Here is a 22,117-nt window from a genome sequence, read left to right on the forward strand (position 1 = left end):
ATCCACAGTGCCATCTTCCCAGGCCCAGCTTCAAAACAAAGATCTCACTAGATGTGGTGGCCAGGCTTGTAATCCCAGATCATAGGAGGCTGAGGTTGACTATGAGTTATTTTGCCTGAGTGAATTGTAACTAGCTGATAACCACATATTTCCGAGATGTTTATTGCTAACTGTCAACAGTATGGGAGGCAACGGGACAGTTTCAGGTGTGGTACACAACCCACTCGATCTTTAAAAGCTTACATTTCTACTGCTGGATGGGGGCTTTTTTTTTTTTCTGGTCAGGCTAATATTTTTTGATATACGTGGGCTATCTTGTGGCTGAAACTGGTTTGCATCTCTGTGGGGCATTTTTAAAGATTTTATGGTATTTTGAATTTCAAAATTCATGTCAAGACTGGTTTTCCTTTGGTAGAACACAAGATAGTGGCTTCAACTGAAATTCACTCTATATCTACTGTTTCTATTCTTTATAGTGAGAGGGCTAGGTTGATTCCATGGAAGGCTTCAGATTGGCAGTTAAGGAGACTAGGTCTAGATCTCTGTTTCCAAGAACTGGGCAATTCCAGGCAAGTCTGGGCCTTAGAAGCTGCCCAGGGCCTGGTCTGAGGCAAGGACAATGGGTCAGCAGCAGTTTCCAGACCTCCCTAAAAGTTTCCAGACCCCTCCCCAGGAATGGAATGTCCATAGAGATGGACCCAACAGATTAACATAGAGGTCGTCTACCCCCAGAATTCCTTAATGTGCTTTCAATCACGCCTGCAAGCTCACTTGGGTGTCCATCTTGGTAATGAGAGACCCCAGCATGCTGGACTTCTACAGAATAAAACGCTCTTTGCCTTTACATGCAATTTGAGTCTGGGGTGTGATTCTTTGGTGAACTGTGGACCCTTACATTAGGCAAATAATTGTATTACTTCACTATGCTATCTGACCACGGTTTGGATTGTTGAGGCTATTGGGGGCAGATTACTAACAACCTGTCAACTTTTTTAATTTAAAATTTAAATTAATAAAAATTTAAAATTTTAAAAAATATTATTTTATTTGCATCATTTAGAAAAATTACATAAAATTATATAAAATTGCTTTTAATTTGCCATTTATCAGGTCTTTGACCAGTTGTTTTCTAAGAAAGTGGTGGGTTATCTTACTGTGATTATCAGGCCATCTAATGACATTGAAGTCTATGTTAAGTAAGTTCTGCTTGAGTACTGGAGTGTCAACTCAGGGCTTTGTGCTTGCTGGGTAATTGCTCTACCGCTGTGCTCTATCCTAGCGTCAACCCATGAGTATGGATCCAGGGGTATTCCTTCTCCTTAATATAGATCAGGCTAAAAATCATATTACCAGAGAAATGTGCTTTCAAATGACTATTTCTCTCCCACTCACCCCAACATCCAATATAACAGAGGCAAAGTGGGGAGCGCCCTGATTTCCTCAGGAAAGTTTCCTGCCTAACCAGCCATTTAAAAGAACACTTCCATTAAAGGTTCAGACCCAGAAGTTGCCTACACCCATTCCAAGTGTTCCAGCTACACCTTCATGTGCAACATTCAGGGGCTTCGCAATTAAGTGCAGAGTTCAACCCTCATGAGTAGATCGAGGGTTGAATAAATTGTTGGACTGACAATAAAGAGCTATGTATGCAGTCCTGGGACTGTTTGAACAGCTGGCTATGAACCTATGTGTGAAAGAACGGACAAGGAAAGGACATGACAGCTCCGAGGTGTGGTGGAGAAGAAAGTTTATAGTAGAAAAAACTTAGGAAGAGCCATGGACATCTGGAAGAGTCCAGACAAGACCCTGAGCCATGTGAGTTGAGAGGGGAGGGGAAGGGATAGAGGTGAACCAAGTGCAGCAGGAAGCCCAAAAGAAAGTGGAGTAACCAAAATGGGAAGCAACCCGGCTATTTCAGCAGGAGAGCTCAGGGTACTGGGCTGGGCATGCGAACCAGGAGGAACCCTGGAACTGATTGGGTCTGAGGGGTGCTGAGAAGAATCTGGCAAGTGGGTCCACTTTGATATGTTAAATAGGCATCTCAGCCCTTTGTCCTGGGTTTGAAACCTAAGAATAGGAACCTGTCTTTTTGCTACCTGAGACTTGGGAGGCTCTCTTCAACAAGTTATCTCCCCTTTGTACTCAGGCACAAAGATGTTGCTGGCTTCTTTAAAGGTCCTACCTCAAGTTCAGCAAAAGAATCCTGGAAGAACTGGCAGGAGGAAGGGACTCTTCAAACGAGTATTCCCCCACTCCCATTTTTGGAAAATTAGCTGCATTTTGTCTCTTTGTGATTTGTGTTGAACCGAGCAAACCTCTCTTCCTGGATCCCAAACTTTTGCTGATAGGTAGGTAATAAAACAAACTATCCTTTCTTAAGACTGAATTGGGGATCATTGTCTTAGTCATGGTTCTGTTACTATGAAGAGATGCCATTACCACAACTTTTACTACTACTGCTGCTGCTGCAGGCCAGCAGGCCAGCAGGTAGGCACAGAGAGAGAGAGAGAGAGAGAGAGAGAGAGAGAGAGAGAGAGAGAGAGAGAGAGAGGAGAGGGGAGAGAGAGAGAGAGAGAGAGAGAGGGAGAGAGAGAGAGAGAGAGAGAGAGAGAGAGAGAGAGAGAGAGAGAGAGAGAGAAGAGAGAGAGAGAGAGAAGAGAGGGGAGAGAGAAGGGAGGGGGAGGGAGAGAGGGGAGAGGGGAGAGGGGAGAGGGGAGAGGGGAGAGGGAGGGAGAGGGAGAGGGGAGAGGGAGAGAGAGACTGAACCTGGCCTTGGCTTTGAAACCTCAGAGGGGACCCCCAGCAACAGATCTCCTCCAACAAGGACACATCTGACAAAAGGATACCTTCCTAATCATTTCAAATAGTTCATTAACTGGGACTAAGCATGAGAATATTTGAGCCTATGGAAGCCATTTTCATTCAAATTACACTGATGTTGTTAATACAAAAAGTCCTTAGTAGGTATTGTGGCTGAAATCCCAGCAGTGCTAAGGGAAACACGGGGTTAGAAGGTTCAGCTTGGGGATTTAGCTCAGTGGTAGAGCACTTGCCTAGAAAGTACAAGGCCCTGGGTTTGGCCCCCAGCTCCGAAAAAAAGAAAAAAAAAAGAAAAGAAGGTTCAGCTTGAGACTACTTTGAATTGCATACTGAGACTGAAAGACCCAGAGTTGGGGTCAATCTAAGGCCAATGGGAAAATTCCACCATAGACCTCCAAACATAAAGACTCCTCCCTTCCAGGGACAGTAGGGCTAGTTTAGTTCCTGCAAACCAAAGTGTCAAAGCCACCTGTGGCTCCCAACCAACGCCCCCCGCCCCCCACAACTGTCCTGGGAAGTCCAGAATGGTTCACTGACCAGGAGTCAGCTTGAAGATCACTTCGCCCCATCAATAGTACCCTGCCTAGTTACCATTGTTTGAATTCTGCCCCAATTGTTTGCAAGGTATATAACTCCCTGTTAGAGTTTGCTCAGGGTCATCTCCCCTTGAAGTGGAATGACCCTGATATGTCGGAATTAAACTCCTCTTGCTTTTGCATCGATCACTGCCTCCGAGGGTCTCATTCAAGAGGTCCTGGAAGGGGTTCAATTCGAACATCACAAGACTATTTCTCAAAACATACAAAAAGTATTCTTAATATGTTTAGGATTTATTTTTAAGTGTATAAGTATTTTGTTGCATGTATGTATGCACACCATGTGCATGCCTGGAGCCCATGGAAGTCAGAAGAGGGCACTGGATTGCCTGGAGTTGGAGTTATGCACTTTTGTGATCTGGGTTCTGGGAACTGACCCCTGGTCTTCTACTAGAGCAGCAGGGGTCAGAGCCCTTCTCTTGATATATGCATTTTTAAATTTTAAGATTTATTTTTATTTACATACATATATATATATTTCTCTCTGCATGTGTATGCATATATATGCACATGTGTTTGGGCACTTTAATCGGCTAGGTCAGAAGAGGGCACTGAATTCCTTGTAGCTGTAGTTAAGAGTTGTGAGCTGCGTCAAATGGGTGCTGGTAACTGAACACCACTGATTCAAGGGCATCATCAAGTGTCCTCTTTTTTAATTTTTAAGACAGGGTTTTACTATATTGCATCGGAGCCTCGAACTCAATATGTGGACCAGACTGGCCTCAAACTCATAGAGACCATCCTGTCTCTGCTGGGATGCTGGGATTAAAGGCTAATCATTTGTTTAACCTCTGAGCCATCTCTCCTACCCTAATTCAAAATCTTTACAGATTTACCAGTCTAAAAAGGTCAACAAGATCTTTGTCTCTTTAAAACCGAACTTCAAGAAACAAATTTTCTTTAAATATTTAAAATTTTTATTTTTATGTGGAGTAAATAGATATTTAATCATCAATTGGGGGTTTCCCTTCCATCTTTGACCATTCAGTTCCCAGAAAAAAAATACAGCAACTTTTTTTAAAAATTTATAAGCAGATATCTACTTTCTATGCTATTATGTCTACTTCCCTGCCAATAACCCCCAGATATTACTTGCCATGTTCTGCCTGGGCTGCTCTTACTCTGATTGGTCGGCCCTCATGGTCATGTTTCCATGATTCACCTACCCCATGAAGTCTTTTCTCTTCACGCTTTCCTTCCTTTGTGGTTCTCCTCAAACCCTAAGCCTAGGTACAGGAAACCTCACCTACCTCTCTTCTGCAAAGCTAGAGGCTGCTGGCATCTTTATTCAACTAATAGTTTTGTATTAAGGAGCAAGGCCACAAAGCATTACTTGGTGTGTGAAGATTCTCTCCTCCTTAAGGGCAACCAGACCCTGTGGGCCGGTATTTAGCATTACAATACATAGCAAGCAAACATCAACAAAGGAGAAAAGCACTTCTTTGTCCCTGTTTAGGGAAGGAGGTGGGAGGAGGAGGAGTGGGAACAGGGAGGGAGAGAAAATGAGGGGGAGGTGAGGTAGAGACAGATATACTGAGTCTAATTGGAAAGATGGCAGGGAGGCCTGCTAGTGTTAGCAGCCCCATGGTAAAGCACTGGTCTTATAGGCAGGAGCCCCTTGTCAGAGAAGGGAGCTCTAAAAAGTTTGCGAGTTAAGAAGAGGATGAAACAGGATGTTCAAGAGGACGAAGAGGAGTTAATAAAGACAATTTAGAATATTTACCAAAGAATTTCTTAAACTGGAAGCTTGTCTCAGACACATATATCATTTCTTGACATTGGATCTCATTCTTTTTTTTTTTTTTTAAAGATTTGTTTATTTATTTTATGTATATGGACACACTGTTGCTGACACACCAGAAGAGGGCTTTAGATCCAAATACAGATGGCTGTGAGCCACCATGTGGTTGCTGGGATTTGAACTCATGACCTCTGGAAGAACAGCTAGTGCTCTTAACCCTTGAGCCATCTCTCCAGCCCGGATCTCATTCTTTTTAATGTTTGGAAAACAAAGTTTTAAAAGCCAGGCAGCACGAAACATCAATTTGTTGAATCCCATTGACTTTCTAAAAGTGGGTTATAGTGAAGACAGGACAAGTGAGTGGAAAGATCCTTACTGTAGGCCTGAGAACAGGAGCCTCATCTCTTGTTTATTGTGCGTGGTGAATATCCCAGTTATTGTTAAAATGCTATTTTATGAAGCATTAAAGAGCACCATTAAAGCAGTGCTTTGACTATTGTATCTATCACTAAGTCTTCGTGCATGCCTCAAGCTGTCAGAGAAAAAAGGGAAGTTATTTGTGTGTGTTTTGGTCCTGGCGATGGAACCTGGAGCCCTGTGCGTGGTAGATCGGGACTCGGCCATGAGTTGTATCCTGACTCCACACAACCTTTACAGTCCTTGTCTATTTAGCTTAGACAGCACGGACATTTCAAATGGCGCAGTGATGCACACTTAGCAATGACCTGAAACCAATCTGCCATTAAGGCCCCACTTGTTCTTTACCTGTTTCACAGTTTGCTTCGACTCAGAAGAAAGAGTACAGAGTTTGTGGGTTCAGGTTAGAGTAAAGGCCTTTACAGAAATGTTCACCTTTAGAAATAACAGGATGACAAAAATTCCATGGGAAACAACTTTTTAATAGTAACAAATTCCAAATACTTTTTTTGTGAGTACAATGTTATGGTTTAATAAGACATTACAAAATCCTTAACTTTGTAAAGTATTCGACTGTCTAAATATCAAAAGAATCCCCTCCTGATATAAAGTTTAGTTTCTCTATCATATCAAAATAAAAACGTACCCGTTTTCTAACACTGAGAAATGAGAGAACACAACAAAATCTCCATAGACACCATGAGCAAGGATCTCAAATAACTTTAGTACAGTTAAAGTTTATCCTCTGCTTTTCTAAAACGCATGATTTTTCCTAATTTAATAACATATTAAAAAGAGAACTGGAGGGTAGAAGACACGTGTTCATCCGAGAACTGTGTAGACCTCAGGCATTCACATCTCTGCAAGTGGGACAGAGTAGTGTGCGAGAGAATAAACAGAGGTACCTTCTTGTGTGAATCCAGCTTGGAAGGAGAAAGGCAGAGACTGAAAAACAACTGTTTCATGAGTTAGTTCAAAATCCTGTCAATAGCGTTATTTTTCCCCCAAAATACCAAATTCCAAATATTCTAGTTCTCAGCTTTGACCTTTTGGCAAAGTTATCATTTCGATCTGTTCAGTGTGTGTGTGTGTGTGTGTGTATTTTAAAGGGTTAGGACCCAGAAACACTGAACTCAGGCCAAAGCCTAGTGTTCTGCCTACCTCTCACCAGTCATTTTAAGAGAAATCCATTTTATTTCAAGAGAGAGTCACTTGTAAGTAAGTCTGAAGTTTCTACATTTTCCCATTGAGTTTCCAGTCAACAGTATGTACTGAAGCACCTTACACCTACTTCTTTCACAGAATTCATCTCGTATTCTAAGCACCATTCTTTCAGGAGGCTTGCAGCAACAGAAGGGCAGAGAATGTCGTATTTAACCCCTTTGGGTGTTGGAGTTTGAACCTTGGACTTGATGCATGCTGAACGGGTCACATATCCAGTCCAGTACTTGCCTTCCTATCAAGTAAGTTCCTGACCTTCAGTTGTTTTCATTCTTAGCTTTTTCTTTGTGGATGTTAGCAGCTTGTAGACACACTGGATAGATAGAAGATCTGTGAGGCATGCGTGACTGTGGGAGAGCTGTGGTAATTCTGATTGGTTTATTTCCCAAAGAAGGACTCAAATAGCCTGGGCTGGCTCAAGTTTTGGGCCCGCTCACCATTCCTCTGAAGCCCAGAGAACATTCGTCTCTGGGCTTCATCACACCTCACCATCAGTTTTACACTATGCAGTCAACTAAAAAAAAAAAAAAAAATCTATCAGCAAACTGAAGGCAGGATTTTAAGACTCCTAGAATGTTTTTAAAAGCTTTGAACTCACTTTTCCCCACCTTCTCTTCCTTCTCCTTCCATTCTAGCCTGACAGATATGTGTTAGCATGTTCAACTAGGAAGCTATTTTAAAGGCAGACAGGTGTGTTATTAATACAGTCATGTAAAGACACTTTGAAGCATGTTACCAGGAAAAACAACATGAAGAAAATAGGAAGAAAATTACATTTACTGAGGATTGTTTATTCAATGAAGTCCAAAAAGAGTGACTGTAAAAGACTGGGGATCTGGCTCAGCAGGGGCGTATGCATGCAGGAAGCCCTGGGTTCAATTTCCAGCACACAAACAAAACACCCCAAAGAAACTAAAGGCTGATAATAATGAGTGAAGATATGCAACTTTGCCAAAAGTGCATTGTGTTTTACAATGCTGTACATTTATGATTTAAAAGTGTATTAAATATCAAGATACTAACCCTAACCAGACCACATTAATTAGTGCTTGGTGAACATGGGAAGCCATACGAAAGTTTACATTTTGAGAACATAGGTTATGTTAATATGATAAGTTGCCCCGCTTATTTTAGGCTACCAAGTAGGTACAGTCAGTGTGTTTGCAGTTGATAGTTGAGATAATATAAAGACACATGAACCAGCATTAGGAAAAACTATACGATGACAAGTTTAAGGAACTTTACCCAATACTTAAGATAGCTAACAAGGATGATCACATCTATAAAAGAACTTACAGAGTATTGGTTATAAGCATCACACAGAAACTAAGACAGCCATCCACTGTGTTTGCAGGAAACATGGTCCTTACTAAACAGTGCTGATAACTTGGCAGGACAGACAGAAACAGCTCAAGAGATGACAGAGAGTCCAAATTCCATCTCTGTGTAGGAAAGATTTACAGTTATTTGCGATCAGGCATGTTACATTCTTATGGTGATCTCACAAACTGGAAGAACTAAATAACTTATGTGAATACACTTACTTAGCCAAAGCTCTTTGAAGGAAGGGCTTTTAATTTGAAGGAAGGGCTCTTACTTTGAAGGGAGGGCTCTTTTATTAGACAGTTAGTGACAATAAGGCCTTTTCAAGGTACAAGTGGTACCAGAAGAGCCATCTCGATATTTCTGTTTTATAAATATCAGTATTTGCATAGCTTTATCACAGAGACACATTATTTTAGAGGACTGTATTTTACTTCCATTATGAATTAAAGTTTTGATTTTCTAAAAAAAGAATGTTAAAAAGCAAGCTGATGGGGTAAGATAAATTGAGTCTGTTTTAACGTAGCACTGTTGGGTTTCGGAGCCAGGACAAGTGGCTGAGGTGCATATTTAGCATACCAAAGTGGACCTGGGCTCCACTCAGGTCCCCCAGTCTCTATCTGTTACCAGGCATGGATGGCATACCCCACCCTCTATGCTGAACTTCCCAACTCCTAACACCTTCTTAGGCTCTCAGATACTTTCTTAGAAGTTTTCATAGTCTCAGACCTTGATGTGCTAAATATATTCCTCAGCTGCTTGTCCTGGGTCTGAAACACAGCATAGCAAGTACTTCCCTGTGATTAAATTATACTGCGATTTATTAAAGGGCAGACGCTATTTTTGACATAAAAAGACAACTAAGAAGTAGTCACAAAAAGAACCACCAGCTTAAGAATTTGCTATCAACACAAAGAACAAATGGTCTAAAAGTGTTTATCAATGTATCAATTATGAATTTGGAAATGCAATCTTTCTATTATAAGAAAAAGAATAGTATGTATTTGCCTATTTAGTTCATCAAGGTAAAAGCTAGACTTCAGATTCTGCATTATTTCCTGTGTATTTTCTTAGAAGTTAAATATAACTCACCAGCTTTTCCCAGTCTGAGGTACTTGAGGCCTTGCCTTAGTTTGGAGTCTCAAAGGTATTTCACATTCAAAATGCTATTTTCAAATTATTTTACAACCTATTTTTAAATCCAATGTTCTTATAAGGAAGGCCATGATAAGCTTACTTTCACTGGTTAAAATACAAAAGGCTAAAAAAGAAAGAAAGAAAAAACCCTTGCCCTGTACCCCAGAGGTTTTAGTCTATAAATTTTCAACCACTATCCCAATAATTTAATTCATACAAAGTCCAGTAGTTTCAGCTCATGTTTAACGTGACTAGCTCCTACTTGACATGTTCTTTTGAATGCACTAGCCCAGCTTTGGTGCGGAATGCCTTCACTTGTAGGAACATATCATTTGTCATCCCTATTAGACAGCAGCTTAAAGGAACACGACCAGAAACAACCTCTAACAGGGTTTCCTAGGACAATGAAGTCTAAGTACATAGTCCTCATGTAAGGCACTTCTTCTCATTCTCAAACTTGTCATTGACACTTTCTCAGGTCTCCACCAGTGATATTGCTACTTCAAGTAAAACTTAAGCACTTGATTGTAGTGTAATTGCCCGAGTATGGTTGGCGACGGCAGGAGATGGGCATTGGGTCCTGTGTAAGGAAAACTTAAGTGCAGATATTCTCGTCTATCTTACATTTAGAGAACTGGTAATGTTTTATCTTGCTGATCTTGTTGAAGAATTTTTAAATTTTCCAAAGGAAGACTGCTTAAGGCGGTTGGCAAAATCTGTTCTGAGATGCCCTTAGGTAGCATGTTGCCTGCTTCTAAACTCTTCACAAAGCACGTGGCTTTGATCCATCTTCGAGTCGCTCTGCGTTCTCTTTGCAGGCAAGTTTTCATTTTTCTTCTCAGGCTTGCTATTTCTCTTTCTAGTTTAATTATCCTCTTCTTCGCCTCCACAGGGCTCCTGAAGGCATAGCTGTGTTCGAGCAGTACTTGTTGACTACTATTCAGCTTTAAATTACATGGTCCGGCTGAAGTAAAACTGTTGCTTTTCTTCAGTAGATTCCTTGACTTGAGTTTCTGAGCCCAACAGAGAGTTTAACATAAATTATGAATATCACAAATAAGTAAACAGTGACCAGTTTTGAGTAACACTGTATTTAAACTGATCTTTTAGGAACTGTTTTTAAAGTTTAATGGGCAACACCAGCAGGCTACCTCATGTGATCATGGCTTAAGATTCTCAAAAGGTTGAATGAACTCTAGTCACCCTGTGCTTTTCTTTTTTGAGTCAGGGTCTCTCTTACGGCTCTGGCTGCTTCCTTGAACTGAGAGACCCACCTGCCTCTGCCTCCTGAGTGCATGGATTAAAACCATGTGGCCACTATGCCTTTCTTATGTCCTTTATCTACAGACTTATTAAACACTGATTTCAAAATATGCAGTGGACTTTCAAGTTATCTTCCAGATTATTCAATATGATTCTATGGAGATTAAAAAAAATCTTTTCCAATTCCTTTTACTAAGCCCAAATTAAAATTTGCTTAGACATTTTGTGTTATCGATGATATTGATCTGATCTCTCTTTTAGTTAATATTAGTTTTTCAACTAGATGAATAGTTCAGACCTGTAATCTACTTAAACAAGAACTCACATATCTACAGGGACAAATTCTTAGGTACCAAGCTTCTAAACAGACTTAGATATTAGTTCTTTACACTAAACCTTCAAAGATTTAAAATCTGACTAGAATTTTTTTTCTAATCCAGAAAGCTAAGGATTCCTTTGCCTTGTATACTCCAGAAATATCAAACTACTTGTGATTTTCCTATTGTGTCATATCTTATAACTCTGTCTCTCATTTATTAAATAGACATTCACTCCCTGTATGATGGGACACATTTGTGATCCCTGCATTCAGGAGGCTGAGGCAGGATTGATATAACTTGAGACTAGTCTAGAGCTACATAGTAAAATGCTTCAAAAAAGTCAAAAAGTAAAGTAAAGGTCCACTTTGCATTTTGGGTGCAGAGGCAGGAGGATGCCTAGTTCAAGAGTGGCTTGTATGGCTGGGTGAGAGCTCAGTGGTTAAGAGCACTGGTAGTTCTTCCAAAGGACCCAGGTTCAATTCCACCCCCACATGGCGGCTAACAGCCATGTGTAATGCAGTGTTCCCCAGGAGATCCAATGTCCTCTTCTGGTCTCCACAGGCACCAGGCACATTCATGGTGCAGATCTACATTCAAGCAAAGCACCCATAGAGGAATAGCTTGGGTTAGGTAGTGTAAATTTAAAGATAGCTTGGGCTACCTCCATAGCGAGATTGTTTCTTCAAACAGAAAACAAACAAAAACCAAAGCAAAGCAGATGCATTCCCAACCACTTATGGAAACATTAATCTTGGGGAAATAATGGTGAAGAAGTTATAGTCCCTATTATCATAAAGCCTACAGATGGCCTCTCTCCACAGAGAAATGGCAGTCTCCCTTGGCTCTTCATTTTCAAAGCATCTAACAGATTCTGGCATAATGAAAAGTTTAATAGTTACTGCATAAATGATCAAAATGTCAGAAATGGGGTTCCCTCTTTCATCATGCTGTCCAGGTTGGTGTCAGACCTTCTTCTGTTTAGCAGATGACCTTGAACTTCTCCTGCCTCTGCCTCCTGAGGACCTAACCATATATGTTCATTCCCTGTGCCAGCTGACGGTACATTTCAGTTTCAATACATACCTGAGTGTGAACTCAGGTCAGGTTGAGGTGCTCAAGTGTGAAAGGTTTAGAATAAGCCCTTGTTTTCTGCAGCTTTTCCAACGTCTTCAGCACAGCCACCCCCACCCCCAAGCATATTACAACACTAACTCACGACCACTTCCAATGTCACAAGTAACTCATACAATGGCTTTCCCTTTCTTAAGAGGGAGATGCCCTTTTTAAATCCCCCAGTGTTTCCTACCTTTTCTGTCTTACGGTGACTTTCCCGGTGTTTCTTCTCTAATCAGATCTTAGCTAACCAGATAAAATATTTCTTTCTCCTCTTGTCTCTTTCCCCTAGTGCTGGTCATCAAACCTGGTGTGTCGCTGGACACACTCTACTGTAACAAAACTGTATTTGCACCCTTAAACCAAGTGGCTGTGTTTGTTTTGCTTTTGAGACAGGGTCTTACTATGTAGCTGCACATAACTCTTGCTGCACAGGAACTCAATAAGTAGATGTGGCTGGCCTCTAACCCACAGAAATCTACCTCCTGACTCATGTGGAACTAAAGGCTGCCTTGAACTTGTTTTAATTCATTCAACCTGTACCCAATTCTCTTTTCTTTCAAATAAGTCAACAATTGATAATTTATCCCTCAACTCCCTGGCTTTAGTTCTACCACCTAAGTAAACTGTTCTAAGCGTGGTCAAAAACCTTCCTTCCCAAACCTCCAAGTCCTCATACGTACACTGAATGAGCTCTACCGTTTCTTATGAAGTACCATAACTTGCATAACTGAATATGTGTTCTTAAAGTACTTACTAGCACAGCACTTTGTCACCTTGAAATCAGAAGAGAGTGATTCTGAAGGTTTCATTAGTATCTTCTTTGGTTTTGCCAATGGTACATTTATTGATAATAACTAATAATTTGTAGTTCTGTGAGGCCACAATTCTGGTAAAGTACCCGATATGCAAAGTGTTTGATACTTGGAGTGTTTGTATAGATTTTACCTGAGGAGCATCCTTAATCTAAAAGTCCAAAACCTGAAATGTTTGGAATTCACTGGGGAAACAGACTGGGAGTCAGGAGCTTTGACCTCCACCTCTAGTCTGGACCTTTACTGTACAAGGGCAAGCTGGTTGCTTTTTTGAGGTGTGTCATTACACACTCATTTTAACACAATTCAAGTTGTTTTCTTATACAAGCAAAAGATAACAGGATCTAAAACATGGTTTAAGAAAGGAGAGTGACCTACCAGAGACTTTATATGGGTACAAAAATCAAAAATGGTTGGAACAGCATCCATTTTAAGTCGTCGAGTTTGTCCTGTTAGGTCAAAACAGGAGGCTTCAAAGTGCTTTGAGCAAAGAAAAGTGTGTTTTCCTGGCACAAAGTTTTTGCGCCTAACCAGGCGAACCCATTCTTTTCTTCTTTTGGGATCCAAAGGAAACCTTAAAACAAGAAAACAAAAAGCAACTCAAATTCCAGCGGTCCTGCTTTTGTTGTACTTAAAATAGTTACATTTTAAGAAAGTCTCTCATTTATGCAAAAATTTATATAAAAAATTAAGCAATCTTCAGATGCCAATTTTTACAAATTTTTATAGTTATAAAAATTTAGTGAAGAACTGACTTTAATAGCCTTTTCAAACTTTAAAAAAAGAGCTATTCCCTCCAATCCAGCCTTTAACATGGGCAATAACTAAAACACAAATAACACTCCTATGTAGAATGATCACAAGCAGGAGGAATTACACATGCTTTATCTGCTGCTATATAGCAAATAAGTCAGGTACGTTGAAGACTACATTTTAACAAGGAAAGTCTAGATGATAGCACTCCTTTCTGTCTTTCCTACATCATTGTTTTATAATTTCTCCATTAAAATTTCCAGTGTATGAGTTATATATTTTCAAAGAAAATTGTGTGCACGCAGAGAGAGAGAGAAGAAAGAGAAAAGAAGGGAGAGAGAGAGGAGGGAGAGAGGGAGGGAGGGGGGAGAGAGAGAGAGAAAGAGAGAGAGAGAGAGAGAGAGAGAGCGAGAGAGAGAGCATGAACAAGCACTGGCAAACATGTGGATGTGAGAAAACTTCTGGGGGAAGTGATTTGATTCTCTCCTTCCACCCTGGGTTCTGGGAATGGAACTCAGGGTCTATGGTTTGTATAGCAATGGCTTTTGCATAGCCATTTTGTTGGCTCCAAAGCTTTTTTTTTTTTTTTTTTCTTCTCCTCCCCGGCTCCCCCCAACCTCCAAAGCTGTTTCTTGAGGAAATCAATCATTATTATTTATCTGCTTTTCTTTGAATTGACTAATAAGAACTTGACAAAGATTAATCTATTAATACGAATGCAGAATATATAAATAGCTCAGTTTCTACACAGATACGCTGCATTTAAGAGATCTGGAGACATGGAGCATGGCAGAGACACGGCTGTATAAGATAAATTGCCTGTAGCTATCCTTTTCCTTTCCTATTTATTTCAAATCCGAAAGACACATTCATCCAACACATGCTGCTGAAGGGAGACGAAAGTTTGAAGGGTGTTTCTAATAATTCTAGGTTTGTTAACTGAGTTAGAAATGCAGGAATAAAACATAGTTAAATTTCGGTTGCAATTCTTTTTTCTTTTTAAATCTAGGACCAGTGAGATGACTCCTTAGGTAAGAACATGGAACCTCATAACCTGAGTTTGGTTCCCTGGGCCCACATGGCAGGAGAAAGAAAACCAACTCTCACAAGCCGCCCTCTGCCCTTCACGTGTAGGCATGTGTACGCACGGTCCTTCTCTCTCAAATACACAGGAAAAATATGAATGCTAAAACGATCCCTCTGGTATTGTGTATGTGTGTGGTCAAGTGTGCCAACTTGCAAAGGGAAGTCGGAGGCCAAGCTGAGCTGGTTTTCTCCTTCAACCTCTACATGGGTTCTGGGGATCAAAGTCAGATTGTTTTACATGGCAAGTGTCTTTACTCAGTGAGCCATCCTGCTGCTTATCTTCTTTAGTTTGATTACTGTATCCTCTGCATGTACTAACTTGTGTATAAAAAGAACTTAAGATCCATGTGAGATCATGTGGTTCAGAAGGCCTATCAGACGTAAGAAATTAGATTTTTCACACGCTGCCAGTGATGAGAGCATAGAAGATGAAAACCCAGATGTGCTCTAAATATCATTCTTCTGGGCCGACATGCCCTAAAGATTTGCTGTCACTCCACAGTTCACAGTATTTTGGCATTTTAATTAAACTAAATTTTCTGGTAAATTTACCACCCTGCTCAGTCTGCATGTCTGCATCACCCTCTGAGACAGGGTCTACCTATCTAACCCACACTGCACTGCAACACACTGCAGTCTAGGGCCAATCTGGAACTCTACAGTCCTCCTGCCTCAGCCTTCTAGTAGTGCGATTACAGGAGTGAGCCACTGCATTTAGCTTAGCACTTACCTCTCAATCTCATTTCAAAGAACTCTTTAATTATTTAATGGTTTGTCAAGCCCAGCTGAAGAGTCATTTTACTAGGGAAAATGTGGGTGCTGGGAATTGAATCCAGGAACTCTGGAAGAGTAGCCAGTGCTCTTAACTGCTGAGCCATCTCTCCAGCCCCTAAAAATCATCTTATATTAACAAACTCATATGGTGGTAACCGATGGATATATTCTTGTCCACATAGCAAACCCAAGGTTTTATAAACATTTCCTGCTTTAGAAGCATCACTCAATAGTTTGAACGATGCTATTTAGCTTGTATTTAAAATAAATGGTGGACTACCTCTTACATTCTTAGATGATTTAGATGTGGCGGTAACAAAAAAATGCCTAGCCTCTGAGAGTACATTGTAATTTAGGAGGTAGAAAATTAAGTAGTTCTAACTTTTTAGCAGACTGACTGACAACACTGTTGTTGGATTACCAGAAGTCCAGTGCTAGCTCCTTTGCACAGTATCTGGACACACAGGCAACATTTCCTAACTTTTGTAGATCTCTATTTTTGATAATAGTGGTGCTAGGATCAAAACCAAGGTCTCTCATATATACTAAATGAATATCTACCATTGAGGTACACCCCCAGCCCCAGGTATTGCATTCTATAATTTATAATGTAAGATAGGAATGTTTCTAAGGACTGAAGAGATGGCTCTGGTGATCAAGTTTGGAAAGTTTCAGGACAGTGAGAGACCCTGCCTCAAAACAACACACAACACACACATGTGCACGTACACACACACACACACACACACACACACGACATCCAAGGTTGTTCTCTGGACTCCTTTTAAAGATTAAAAGATGTAAATGCTTAGTTTAGTGGCATAGTAGGTCTTTTATAAAGGAGCAAGTATGGAGCCATGTGGAATAGGACACGACGATTTATTTAGAAGGCCCCAAGAAAGGGTTTTAAACTGGATATATGAATATGAAGTTATGAGTCTTGGGCACATGGCATGAAATAGACATGGGCCTTCTTGACAAAGAAGACAAGTCATAAATGGCTGAAAGACCTGACAGAATAATCTGTTGGATACAGCCATTATCAAAATCTAATTTCCTAACATTTTACTAATAACTACTTTTAATCAAAATACTTTTTAATCATGTGTGTTTCTCTGTGTGGATATATACACATGAACCAAGAAACCCAAGGAGGTCAGAAGTCGGGTCCCTTAGAGCTGGAGTTACAGATTGAGCTGCCTGTTGTGGGTGCTGGGAATTGAACCTGGGTGCTCTGGAAGAACACACACTCAGCTGCTGAGTCATCTCTCTAGCCCCAATCTCTGTTTTTGGAAGTTATTATGCCCATTGCATCTGTATTGTAGAACCACTATAGATTAGTGTGATACTGTACATCCCTTCTTATCTTCACAGTCAGTCATGTCATATTGGTGGCTTGAAACCAAGCTCAGTGAGAATGAATGCATTGTAGAAGCTGGGCAAATACTCCACACTGGGGCTTTCCCCTTTTTTGAAATGACAATGGTCAGTGTGTAGCTGTAGACCAATGACTATAAAAGGGTGGTTAGAAGTGCATGAGTTGAAGCCAGTGAGCCAGTCAAGATGCTGTTAAGAGGGAAGCCAGTACCCAGTCAAGAGGGAAGAGTGATACATCAAGTTGGACGGCTTCCAGCTTGCTCAGTGGATGGTATTTCCACTTAGTGAAAAGGAGAACTGGGATTCGGTATATTTAACCGATGGCGATTCCCTACTGATACTGAATGGATGGGACTGGCAGAGGACCAGGGTAACAATACACATCTGGCCTACAAACAGCCTTTTAATCATTAGAGATAAGGACTTCTACTATTTAGGGGATATTTTAAAATGTAGATCACAAGTGGGACACATAGACACAGGTGGATCATTTTGAATAAGAGTTTGAGATGGGTTAGTAGAAGAGATTAAAACAAAGCAAAGAAGAAAAATCATAAGACTAATGGCAAATTTAAAAGTGGAGATTATTTTACTGAGTAAAAAAAGAGCACAAATCATGAAAATAAGGCCCAGGGCATGTTAACAGAGGCAATTTAGGTTAAGATGTAGAGAGGTATAAAAAAATTGAAAATAAATTTAGGCGACATAATTTTTAAAATTATTTTTATTTTTTATGTGTACATGCCTAAATGTATCTATGTGTACGATGTGCATGATAGAGCCCAAGGAAATCAGAAGAGGTGTTGAATCTTCTGTTTGTGAGCTGCTGTGTGTGGGCTGGGAAGTAAACACAGGACCTCTGCAAGAACAATAAACATTCTTAACTGATGATCCATTCTATGTCCAGTATGAGCCAGCCATGCATAGTGAGACCCCTGACACACACACACACACACACACACACACACACACACACACACAGAGAGAGAGAGAGAGAGAGAGAGAGAGAGAGAGAGAGTGTAGGTGTGTCTATGTGTCTATGACCTACAAGAGAAATTAAATACTATTTGTATTTATAAAAACAAGAACATATTATTATTCTAACATTGTCCTAATTCCCCCTTCCCTCTTTGCATGTTGTATTTGGAGCCAAGCCTCAAATTCTTCCTGTAACTTAGACTGGTCTTAAACTCATGGTAAGCCTTCTACCTACTCTTCCCATGTAACAGGAATGTAGGAATATTGGAATGTGCCTGCCTAGCAATTACAAGACCTAAATTTCTAAGGTCACCATTAAAATGTCAGTTTCCCATTAGATAAACAGTATTGTATGCTGTCTATCTTTTCTTTTTCTTTTGCATTTTTTTTTTTTTTTTTTTGTTCTCTTTTTGGAGCTGGGGACCTAACCAGGGCCTTGCGCTTCCTAGGCAAGCTCTACCACTGAGCTAAATCCCCAACCCCTTCTTTTGCATTCTTAAGACATGGTTTCTCTGTGTCTGTGTAATAACTCTGGTTCCTGGAACTTGCTTTGCAGACCAGGCTGGCCTCAAACGCACAGAAATCTCCTGTCTCTGTCTGTAGGCGTGCGACAACACTCACCCTACTTTTGTTTGAGATGGGGTTTTACATTGTAATCAGGCAGTCCTTGGATTTAGGGTGGCTCAGACTCCTGAGTTCTAACATTATAGCCTTGAGCCAGCACACCAGGCTCTCTGTCGTGCATCTCTTACACTCTGCTTATAGTGGCTAGACTTCTCCCTTTCATGGTTCACATCATATTATCAAGTCCAGGAAATTCTCCTTAAACATTTTCTCGAATCTGTCCATTTCCCTTCATCTTTACTGTCTTAGTCTAGACCACTGAATGGTTCCTTATATTTATTAAAGTTTTATTTTGAGACAGGCTCTGTGTAGCTCAGGCTGGCCTCTTCCTCTGTTCCGGGGTTATAGACATGTATGAGCATACCAAGCTTGGGCTCCCTTTGTTACAGATCACTCAACTCCTGTCACTCAGCGCTCCCGTACCCACAGCTAAGCATCAGTGTTTACATCAGTTGACATGTACCAGAATTTCCCTGTGAAGGAAACAGCAGACGGATTAGCATTCTATATGGCTTCCTTCGTCTTTGGTGACGCTTGACTAGCACTTTAAGTATCACTCTTAACTCTACACTGCCGCCAGAAGGCTTTTTATTATGTAAATCTAATCACTCCAGTCTTTTTATACTCTTCAGGGCTCCTTCAAGTACTCCGGGAACAAAACAGAAAACGCTTTAATATAGAAGACCAAACCTATGTCAGCCTCGGGTCTCATCTGACACGTCACCTCTTTTGTGAAGTGTCCTTTGACTTCCTGAGGCTAAATTAGGTCTCTTTGAATGTCTTCTCTGTGGTACTCAACTGTGATTATGCCTTACTCCTGTATTCAATTCTAAAGTCCCTGAGGGTAAGAACTTTCCACATCATTAGCATAATGTCAGGCAATTAGGGACCCAGTGTACCTTAGCTATAAGAATGAATAAAGCTCTACATTTGCATGAAATAGCTTAAAAACAAACATCAGGAGGATTTTTAAAGTGGCACCTTTCAGTTAGGGGATGCACGAAGTAATAGTGGGATAGGAAAAAGAGCAAAGATATTTTCTATATTCTAAGATCACAAGGTATATGGTGGGGCAGATAAAAATCAAAGTTGTTTTCAGTTAAGTTTTTAGAATTTCTTTTCTTCAGGCAGGTGGCAGTTCTTGAAGGAAAGGTGACCATTTATTGAGTACCTATTATATTCAAGGTAGTGATCAAATGCTTTGGAGAGCTTGACTTAACACAACTAAAGACATGGCTGAGTGTTCAACCAAGGAAAAACAAAACCTAGATTGTGTGTGTGTGTGTGTGTGATTCTGTTTAAGGAGAGCTTCTTTCTGTTTGCCTCTTTGATAAACATTGCTTAATTACACGGCCGTCAGTGATTGACTCAGTTACCATATGTGACTCTTAGGTTTCCCAACTCAATTCCTAGTGAAAATTAACTCGAACACACCAGGCTTTTAGAGTGGTTTTTTGGCTTGAACGGGAAATGAGCTTTCCCTTATGGCGTCACTGTTCTCAAGGCATGGTCTAAGATATAAAAATAAAAGAGTAGAAAATAATAGTACATTCATCACTTTTTAATGTAAGGCGTGTCAGTCACAATAACTCGGATCTTTCTTTCTTTCTTTTCTTTTCTTTTTTTGCAAATTTGGTAAACTTTCCTCGGAAAAGGAGCAAATGTTTCCAGATGTGAGAAACCACACACAAAGGACAAGAGTGATGCTCCCCTGCTATCAGCAGCTGGGCAAGTAACTAAAGTCAGAGGACCTTGTTCTTTTGACGCGACCGAGACTCAGGCCGCTTAGGCTCCCGTTCCCGCCACCCCACTCCCTGCCCAGGTTACCTGTGGAAGCTGATGTTAATGTGCTTGTTGTAGGTAGCAGCACAGCCCGCCGCAGCGCAATTGGTCGGCATTTCCCCCGGCCCCTCATTCGGCGCTACCTTACGCCAGTTCTGAGGCGCTGCCCGCTAAGCTTCTGTCAAACGCTAGACAAACGAGGCAGGCGACAAGCTCCGCGTAGAGAGCGGGGTGGGAAGAGGGGCGTGCACAGTACCGGGGTGGGAGGGAGGCCGCACTCCCCTTTCTCTTTATTAATATGGCGGTTTTAGGCCCGCAGAGCCAACGTGCTGGAGCTCTCGGCGCAGACGGTCGCCTTCACCAACATGGCGGCCACACCTGCCCCTCTTCCCCCTCCCGCTCCCCACTTCCCGGGGTCCCAAAGACACTCGGTATACTGCGTCTCTGATAGGGGTGCCCTTGCAATGAATGAGATGATGACAGGTGTCTTCCACACCGACTAATTACTCTGAAACTCAGGCCTGCGGCTGAAGAGCAGGCCCGCTACCGGGACACTGACCCCTGTCACCTCAGACCGGGTGCTAGGGACGGTTAAGACCGCAGGGACCAAGGACGAAGCGGGGAGCAAGAGGAGACTACAAATCCCAGCGAACATCGCTGGTCTACCAAGCCTGTTCTCGCGACACTTAGCAGTCGCCTTCCGGCGTGCCGCAGGAAATGACGATCGGGACACAGCCTCCTTCCACAGAGCCTTTCTCGCGAGGCGGAAGAGCAGCAAGGGGGCGCTAGGAGAGGGAACTGGCTAGCGACGGTCCGGCGAGAGAGATCTGGGGTGCGGGGAAGTTGGGGAGCAGAACCTGCTAGGCGTCCGAGCACGGGAAGGCCGCGCCTGCCGGGTCCGTTAGGACAGAGGGCGGAGGAGTAAGGGGAAGGCAGCTGTCGGGCGGTCCCCGGACAGAGGGCTTAAGGTAGTGTGGACAGCGCTGCTCCCCGGATGGCGACCGCCGACACTTCGACCCCGGCCTCTAGCGGCCTCTCACCGAAAGAAGAAGGGGAGCTCGAAGATGGGGAGATCAGCGACGACGATAACAACAGCCAAATCCGGAGCCGGAGCAGCAGCACCAGCAGCAGCGGCGGCGGGCTGTTACCATATCCGCGGCGGAGGCCTCCTCATCCGACCCGGGGCGGCGGATCCGGGGGAGGCGGCGGCTCCTCGTCGTCCTCGTCCTCTTCTCAGCAGCAGCTGAGGAATTTCTCACGTTCGCGGCACCCGTCTGAGCGGGGCCACCTCAGGGGACACAGCAGCTACCGACCCAAAGAACCGTTCCGGACTCATCCGCCCCCGGTTCGGATGTCTTCGGGGTCCCTGTCGGAAAGCAGCCCCCGACCGTCGTTCTGGGAGCGGAGCCACATAGCTTTGGACCGTTTCCGCTTTCGAGGCAGGCCTTACCGGGGTGGGAGTCGCTGGAGTCGGGGGCGAGGAGTGGGTGAGCGAGGAGGCAAGCCAGGGTGCAGACCTCCTTTAGGAGGAGGAGGAGGAGGAGCGGGATCCGGATTCGGCAGCAGCCAGAGCTGGCGAGAACCCTCTCCACCTCGCAAGAGCTGTATCCTTAACGTGGCGGTCCGCCCTGGGTGTGTCGCCGGAGCTCCCTTTGGCGTCATTGCTAGGTCCCGGAGTTTAACTTTTCAGAACCACTCATTTGTCTCTGTTCGTCGGCAGTTGTCATGTGCCACACTCCACCGCTATTTTCGTAGGTTGTTTCACTGGATGCGTTGCTTTTGGATCCGAGCGTGTCATGGATTCGGGTCAGCCAGGGAGATCAAATACAGTCTGGGTTTTTAACGGGACACCAGCAGCCCAGATTTCATTAGTATTTGTGCAGTTTTGTTTGTTTGCTTGGTTTTTTTTTCTTTTCTTTTCTTTTTTTTTTGCTAGCCCTGGAATTTCGTGTTTAATAGGACATCGACATAGATTNT

The 22,117-nt window shown here is 42.3% G+C and overlaps 2 protein-coding genes across 3 annotated transcripts in view; one reads left to right on the forward strand and one right to left on the reverse strand.

Moving 5' to 3' along the window:
- Positions 1–9,614: 9,614 nt before the first annotated feature.
- On the reverse strand, positions 9,615–20,886 carry Thap2 (THAP domain containing 2). The gene is made up of 3 exons (XM_032912544.1): positions 20,186–20,886; positions 13,145–13,340; positions 9,615–10,268 (listed from the first exon to the last, which is right to left on the reverse strand). The coding sequence occupies exons 1-3, from the start codon at positions 20,254–20,256 to the stop codon at positions 9,882–9,884; spliced, it is 654 nt and encodes a 217-aa protein (XP_032768435.1). The 5' UTR covers positions 20,257–20,886; the 3' UTR covers positions 9,615–9,881.
- Positions 20,887–20,919: 33 nt separating this feature from the next.
- Positions 20,920–22,117, forward strand: part of Zfc3h1 (zinc finger C3H1-type containing) — a 54,884-nt gene continuing 53,686 nt past the window's right edge. The window contains exon 1 of one of the 2 annotated variants that reach the window (XM_032912529.1): positions 20,920–21,744. In XM_032912529.1, coding sequence (XP_032768420.1) covers positions 21,135–21,744 — 610 coding nt within the window. In that variant the 5' untranslated portion in view covers positions 20,920–21,134. The remainder of the gene's footprint in view (positions 21,745–22,117) is intronic. The other variant, XM_032912533.1, reaches the window with a different exon arrangement.

The sequence above is a fragment of the Rattus rattus genome, chromosome 1 (genome assembly GCF_011064425.1).
Source record: "Rattus rattus isolate New Zealand chromosome 1, Rrattus_CSIRO_v1, whole genome shotgun sequence".
NCBI lineage: Eukaryota > Metazoa > Chordata > Mammalia > Rodentia > Muridae > Rattus > Rattus rattus.